Raw genomic sequence first — 8222 nt, 5'->3', positions numbered from 1 at the left:
ATGATGAGCTCATTTTACCTTTAGTAAAATGTCTAATTGTGCAAGTTGTTTTAACCATTTTTTTATTCCATAACCACAATGAATCTGGAAGATAAGGTGGAGGGTTTTTTTTAATACAAAATTGCGAGGTCAAGAGCATTTAGCACATTTGAATACAGAGGGCTCTGTCAGAATGTAGCATTCAAAATTAAAATGTCTTTCTTAAACATCTATGTGACTTGCAGTATTAAAATAAACTCTTTTGTACATCCATGTGAAAAATAATGACTAAAGTTCTTAATATTCTGCCATTTTAGCTGATGCCTTTATGATCCGCCTATAGAACACAACTCATTATTTTGATTTTGTCTTCAGTGAAACTTATCTACGTTGATGTGGGAGCTGTGGTTAGCAGATGACCACAGTTGTGGATTGGAGGAATTACCCAATTCGACACAAAAATACTGCCTCTTATCCACAATCATCCCCCCAAAAATGTAAATGTAGCACCTATGACGAACACTTCCTGGTAACTCCGGAAAAATAATCCGTAGAATCCTTCCCCAGATAATCCAAGTTTCACTGTTTTAGTTACGCCTGCTGTGGTCATACCGTACTAATTACACGGAACGGAATCCTCTCATTTACCCGCCACGAAGCACTGTTCAGTAACATGGTATGTCATCATTGAGTAAGGTACAATATGTCCTTAGAACACAAACGCTCCACAAGCATGTACAGCTGATATACAATCTCTGGTTTATTAACACCCTGGCTTTACTCACAGAAGAATTGTTAAATTTTTTTTATCTCCATTGCTTCTCGCCTGATTCCGAGCCAATGCATGTTTGAGGCGCTGAAATATTATTTTAAATATGAAAAGTAGTGTTGTGAAAATGTAGTAATTAAGCAACCCCACCAAATACCGCAAGATTAAACTGTAATTGCCAGCTGCATTTTAACACCATGAAATATACGGGTACGCGTTTCTCGAGGGAATTTTTGGGACAAAAACAAACGGCTTTTATTGTTGAAGCACATAAACCATATTAATCTTCCGCGAGCAGAGATGGGTTTCGCGCCTAGATTGTAAGTGAGTGGACCGTTCATGCTTCATTCTCGCTTCTGCAGCCAGTACAGCGTGCATGACAGGTGCCACTTAACAAAGTTCATTTCACGAGTTCACAAAACTCAAGTTTAATCATCTATGGGACTTGTACTTTGCTGGGACCCTAATTCCATTGTTTTCCCTTCAGATCCTTGAACAACCAAGATTCTGTCTGTTCCTTTGCGCTAATTACAGAAGCATCGGTGCAAGTCAGATGTGAAGTTCACTGATGTTAAAACGTAGGTTTTCACGGCCAATATTATTCATGATAAAGGCAAAATCGCCCGATGAAGCTGGTTGTAATTACCAGCAGAACGTTGAAACTCAAATTATAAATGTGGTGGGTTTACCCTCCAACACTGAAATAGTAACTAATTGGCATGTTTTGTTTTCGTGACAAACCTTACTAATTGGCTGTCGGGTGGCGGTGGCTTAACGACACGTTTATATTTACCCGATCAAACCCAAAAAACAACATTTATTACGATGATTGTAAAAGGCCGCAGACTCGATCTTACTCTGTCTTTGATACTACTGAGCATACAGTTACACGGTGTACAGATACAACTGCAATCTATTTCCATTGCTGGATAATACAATTAATGGTTGTCATCTATCAAATCAAGCAATTTACACGCAGTACAATGTAAGTCTTATTCTAAAATTCGACCCATAGGCGTGTGTAAAATGGTAATTGTGCAGTGCGGTGTAGCATTTAAGGGTTTAGCCGTTAAAATGAAACGAACACGGCAAACTCTATCTAATTTACCCTCCTCCCCAGCTGTGCCCTGCTCAGAAACCTACAATAATGCGGTACAGTACAGGTTTTAATGTGTCCTTAGAACACATACGCTCACGAGCATTTTGTTGGTATAATCCTCGATTATTAATTTTATCCCGGCCTGTCTCGCAGATGATAGATTACATCTTCATCTTTCACGGGCTCTCACCTAAGGCCATGCCAAGGAATGTTTGATGCGCTCAAATATTGCTGCTGCACTCTTTGCAATACCATCTGCAATCTTGTGCCAAGTGTGTATATTCCCCAGACTGTACATATTCGTGGAATTAAGCGGCTCAAGCATTGTGTGAATCTTAACAAGCAAGTATGAACAATCTGTATGGTATTAACGAGGACAGCATGTACCGAGCATTGCATTATGTTATTTAACGCTGGATGGGAAGTTCGCAAAGCATAATAACAGCTTTTAAAACGAGGGTATATGAACCTGCTGCCCATCCGGTAACACGTGCGTCTTAACATGGGGTTGAGTTCATAAGGCACAGTGAGCATTACAACTGAGAAGCATGTGGCATGTGAGTTGCTGCCATCTGTAACGGAGGGTGTTGCACTGGATCTCCGTACGACGAGCCGCAGTTGAGACCGTACACAAGCTAGGGACTTCCTTTGGACCGTGAAGGGACGTCGGATTGAGCAGGGCATGTTGCTTGAACTCGATGACGGCTCGTGGTCAGGGACTTTAACGATCGAAGTGGCAGGAAAAGGAGGGAACATGCCGGATAGCACGTCCGCCATGGAGATGGAGTGATGGAATCGGCTATATCAGGGGTTAGCAACGTGCGGCTCCGGAGCCGCATGGGGCTCTTTGAGCACTGCTTCATGATGTTATTAATGAAGGACCACCGTATTCACCACGCGCAGTGCGGCTCTTGAAATATTGGAGTTTTTAGCGCGTTCGAAAAAATTGGCTCTTCTTGTTATTTTGGTCGCCGACCCCTGAGCCAGATGGATTGTTGCATTGCAGGACCTTAAGATATGGTGGTTATCTCAGAGAACTTCATCCAGCAATGGATATACCATGGCTGCTGATGATGATGGTGAACATATAACTGTTACATTTTGTCTAACACGTGTTTTTATTTGTTTGTTAGATCGCTTCTTGACCAGGTGGCTGGGTGGAGGTCAGAGCGCTGAGCTGGCACTGTTGAGATCCTGGGTTTAAGTCTGGGCGGCTGCCCACGATTAAAATCAACTTGTGAGTTGATGGTCGAAATCCAGTCGCCATTGGCAGCGCAAAAATGCACGTAATTAAATTTGGGTCTGCGCGAAATGAAATGTTGGTCTGACCGTCGCGTAATGCAAACTTTTCTCGGTATCAGGGTGGGTCAAAGTCCACCCAAGTGTGCAGTGGAGGTCCCTTCAGATTTCAGAGCAGTTCCGTGATACTATCTCCTTCAGTGGGCGTGTGTCCAACATGGAGTCATCCACTGCCCCCCTGCAAGAGTGCCAGATGTCTCCTAACACGACGTCGATGGCACAGCTAGAATTAATTTGGGGGGTGGAAGAGAAACGTGTCGCGCCGCAGTGGCAAGATCTCCCTCGCCTAGTATACAGGAGGTCGTGGGTTCAAATCGGACCCTGACGCCTGTATATTTGGAGTTTGCGTGTTCTCCCCGTTGGTAGCGTGGATTTTTCTCTTGGTCCTCCGGTTTTTCCGTCCACGTTTGGAAACATACAATTCCACGCGATAAAGCCACGTTGTTGAGCTATCCTACGTGGCCAGGTCGCTTCTAAAAAAGAGCTACATAACTCAGGGCGCCTTACCTGTTAAAATAACAATGATTAATAGTTAAAACAAATATATATCCTGACAACGCGAGCCGTGGGGAAGTGGTGTAGTGGGGAGCGAGGAGTACAGGAAGTGGGAGAGCTGGATGAGGGCCACAGGGTTCGTGGGGACACAACTACCTCGTGTTCTCCACTGTACAACCGAGCCACCCTGGGGCCCAGCCAGCCTGGCGCGGCTCGGGAGGCGCCGGTTTGTTTTGCACCGCAGAAGCCGAGCCGTGCGTTGACGTCATCAGCGATTTGAATGTGTAATTAGCCCCGCCCCCTGATCCTGCTTGGCCCGGATCCATTCTTTGGAGTCTTGCAAAGGTTTCGAGTTTCATGGTTTGATTCTGCTGGCTCTGCTCGATAACAAGCCGGTAAGTAACCACCTGTGCCGTGGGGGTCACGTGCTGGCTCTGCTCGAATATGCCAGTGGGGAAAAGGGGTCAACTTGGCCTGGCTTGGCTGCATGTCGTCTGAAACTGAAAACTAAGCTGAAGGTAAGGCCCACTGAGCTATATAACTATTTTTCAGAAGAGACCTGGCTATCACAAATGATAGCTCAATGAAGTGGCTTATCATCAGTGTGGACATTTATAGCAGCCAAATACTCGAAACGCGTGATGTTGATTCTAAATGTTGAGGACCCGGAGAAAAATCCACACGACCACGAGGAGAGAGACATGCAAACTCCAAATATACGTCAGGGTCAGGATCGAACCCACGAGCTCCCGCATACCAGGCGAGGTAGTTAACATCTCGCCACCACGGCACCCTTTGGACTCGATATGGACACCAGCGCAGCCGACGCGGGTGACACCCAAGGATGCCACGTCCAGTTTTCTGGAGGAACGCTCAAACGGATCACCTACGCAGCCACGTTGCAATACCATCCCAGGAGAGGGGGGGGGGAGAAGAGGAAACTGCCAGGATGTGGTCAGCTGCTGCAACACGCCCCAACGTGTGTCCACCATTGTGACGTCCATCAGCACTTGGCAGTTGGTGGAGTGTGTTTTGTTAAAACGAATGCAATGGAGAGCACTTTTGAGCACAGCTATTAAGAGGCCGGTGTACAAGCACTGCCCAACAGAAACCCACCACGTTGTTCTGCCAGTAACACGGCCGTGAAAGAGCCTTCGCCAACCCCGGCACTGACAAGCGTGGTGAAGCATGATCAAGCAGCCGCCATGACATGCGTGGCACGGGGAGGCTTTTATCCAGCAGTGGATTGACACAACTGACTGTAAATTATTATTATATTACTATGAAGGAAGCAGTGACTAATGCTTCAGGCTGTTTAAATAACGGCAGTTTTTTTTCCGTGGCAAAGTAAAAACTAGGTTTTTTTTAACATTAAAATGCGAAACGTCAAAATGAACAGGGATGGCACTCCTCTTTCTGCTCGTCCCTCCGCCCGTAGAATCGCTTCACGCGTTGTCCTCTTGCCGGCGCTCGCGATCGTCCCTCAGATGTCCACGCGGCGCCGCCACTCACAAAGCTCGCACCGTCCTCGTCGGAAGGATACAAAAAAGTGCGCTGATCGACATGCGGCGCCGGTCCATTTCTTGGCCACGGTCTCGCGTGGTCGGCATCTCGCGCTCTGCCGACTCTGTTGTTTACGTTGCCGGTGATTTCGCCATTGTTCAGGAATTCGCACCCAAGCGATTGTGGCAAATGTGACCCATACATCAGTGGACCCTGTCAAGACTATTGGCTGTTGCATGACAGTCGTGGCTTGCGATGACGAAGCTGGCAACAACAACAAAAAGAGTAATAGATTTCGTATCTTTGTCAAACATTAACTTTTTTTACGGAATGTAATGCCGACAAGTTGGCGAGGGTTGATGTTGAAGGTAACCTTGTAGGAGTTCGATTCAATTACCGTCAAAGTTTCTGGTGTGCATCGTTCGCGATGATTACAACGTCAGTTATAAATACAAAGGCGCAGATCTCTCTTGACTTCTTGGTGGATCTGCAACGGTTTTGGAATCTTGGCTTTGTTGCAGCTGGACTCCAGGAGGCGTCTTAGGTCTCCTTGCTTGTGGCAGGCGGTCTTGCAGTTACCGCCTTCCTGTTTTTTTTACGCTGTCCATTTTTTTTCTTCCCCCGTCCTTTGTGGCCTACCTCTTTCCTTTCTTGGGGTTTTTCTGAAGCCGTTTCTTTAACACAGGACAACAGCACACGTAGTCCGTAGTTAGATATACATTCGTAATACAGTTTTTTTTGGGTTAGATCGCTTAAGTATAAATGTGGCGTAACTCACCACCACCCAACAGGGCCAACCAGTAAGGTTTGTTTCTTAAACAAAACGTGCCAATTCGTTACTACTTCAGCCCACCAGTGTGTTGGGAGAGTAATACCACAACATTTTCTATTTGAGTGCTGTGACATCAACCAGCATCATCAGGATTTTGCCAGAACTGTGAAGAGACCCACCTGCTCTGGGTCTTAATTAGAGCAATTACTCTAAAAGCATGGTGATTCATATTGTGGAGGAAAAAACTGGACAGACCCGGAGAAAAATCTACGTGACCATGGGGAGAAAGACATAAACTCCAAATATATAGGCATAGTCAGGACGGGGATCGAACCCACGACCTCCTGTATACTTGTTGAGGCAGTTAACATCTCCCCACCGCGGCACCCTCTATAAATGACCACGCCACAGTTGATCGGCAGGTTGCATTCGGTGGGGTAAAGTGTGGAAACTTCCACCTCCCAAATCGTCTGGCCGACGTGGAGGCGTAGGCGAAAGTACCCTTTGGAGGGCCTCTCTGGAGGCTCCCTCTGTTGGAGGTCATTTTACCAGCAGTGGCCTGGGCAGGTCAAATCAATCAAACTTTTTTTGTGCCTCGTGCCATTCTCATGCACACGCCGTACAATGGGCGATCCAAATGAAGTGCCCGTTGTGAATTCTGTTTTTTAATAACCCTCGTGAAACCAGACGATACGAGGGCCGGCCCAAAACGTTTTTCACGAACGCCGAGCTCCCTTGGACCCCCAGGGAGTTACCGGACAGAGGAGCCCCCTTTATGTATCCTCCGCTGCGCTGGGGACACGTGGCGCTCCCGTACGGTGCCTGGCGCGGTGAACTCACCCGAGGCGGCCCCCTCCTTCTTTGCGCACTGGCGGCGCTGGAGCCTGCAGCGCTTGCTCTCCCGCACGGCCGGGCACGGGCGGCCGTGGAGGGAGGGCTCCCGTGCGATGGTCCGCTCGCGGTGGTGGGTGCCCCGCTTGCCGCCGCACGGCTTGCCGTTCTTCGTGCAGGGCCCCCACTCACTCCAGGGCCCCACCTCACACTCGACTGTCGGCAACACGGGTGCGGCGTTAATTTCATTGAGGCGTAGTAGCGCCGTCGTTTTTAAAGACGTCGTTGCTCACCGCAGAGAACTGTAGCGACACGATCGCACTCTAATGATGGCTGGTGCCCAACTGTGCCACACGCCTTCCAGCATGTCCTTGTGGGAGCCTCGGTACCAGTATAGTTTTTATTTCGGGTTAGTTCCGATGGCGTACATGTTTAGTATTATTTGTATATATTTTTTCGTGATTTGCTTACCTTTACAAAACTCTGCACTCCTATTGTGTTTTTGGATTGTTTGTTGTCGTAACGTTCTGACCTGCTCCTACTGGACATCTGTGAAAAGAGCTTCAGGCCAAACTGGGACACGTTTCTCCATTGGCCGAGGTCCATCAGAGCCGGGCAGTCGGCCGTAAACCTGAACATTACGGCGGCCGGGATTGTTCCTGTCACTCAAAACACAGATGCCACTTCCTGGACTGCCCGGGTCAAGCCCTGTTGCCACCTGTTCAGGTCAAACCCGGATAGGTTAGGCCCTACGCTGTTGCTTGGTGTGCTTCAACTACTGATGATGGGATCTGTTCTGACTTTAATTGTTCATCTCTAAATGACGAGTGGGTGCCGCGTTGGTTCGATGTTAACTACCTCAACTGGTATACAGGAGGTCGTGGGTTCGATCCCGACCCTAACGTTTGTTGTATCTCTGGAGTATGCGTATTCTCCCCTTGGTCGCGTGGATTTTTCTCCGGGTCCTCCGGTTTTTCCCTCTACATTTAGAAACATGCTTTTGGAGTATTTGACTGCAATACATTTCCACGTGATAATCCACTTTGTTAAGATTTAATTTGTGGCCAGATCGCTTCTGAAAAAAATCCATATATCTCTGAGGATCTTATCTAGTAAAATATAAAAAATAGTTCAAATAGTTTAATAGACTGCTCGATTGAACTTCGTGGCAGCACTCGCCTGCTGTGTTGGTGGCAGCGCCTAAGCCAGTGGTGGCCATCCCTCCATTGCGTGAGGGACCGCACGCAATCAGTGTTCACAACTGAGCCTGGCTCACCATCGAACAAAGACGGTCGCCGCAGCGGGCGTTTTCAGATGTGCTTCTGCGGCCGTCTGGAACGCTCTCCCTTCCGACATTGGGAAGCCACTGGGAAGCTATGCACTTTGAAATAATTTCTTTAGAACTGCTTGTTGTGTTCAGTTTGTTGTCCTTCTCACCCCCTCACCCCCCCCCCCCCCCGTACGTCCGATTTTAG

General features: G+C 47.7%; 1 protein-coding gene across 1 annotated transcript in view; it reads right to left on the bottom strand.

The window, feature by feature from the left end:
• Positions 1-3510: 3510 nt before the first annotated feature.
• Positions 3511-8222, bottom strand: part of LOC133352992 (R-spondin-2-like) — a 31214-nt gene continuing 26502 nt past the window's right edge. Inside the window, exons 4-5 of the mRNA XM_061569050.1 lie at positions 6757-6963; positions 3511-5818 (exon numbers count right to left, since the gene is read on the bottom strand). Of these exons, the coding sequence (XP_061425034.1) occupies positions 5685-5818; positions 6757-6963 (341 nt within the window). The 3' untranslated portion in view covers positions 3511-5684. The remainder of the gene's footprint in view (positions 5819-6756; positions 6964-8222) is intronic.

The sequence above is a fragment of the Lethenteron reissneri genome, chromosome 42 (genome assembly GCF_015708825.2).
Source record: "Lethenteron reissneri isolate LAM-NWPU_2019-01 chromosome 42, ASM1570882v1, whole genome shotgun sequence".
In the NCBI taxonomy this organism is placed as follows: domain Eukaryota; kingdom Metazoa; phylum Chordata; class Hyperoartia; order Petromyzontiformes; family Petromyzontidae; genus Lethenteron; species Lethenteron reissneri.
This window is presented reverse-complemented; position numbering and strand designations above follow the sequence as displayed.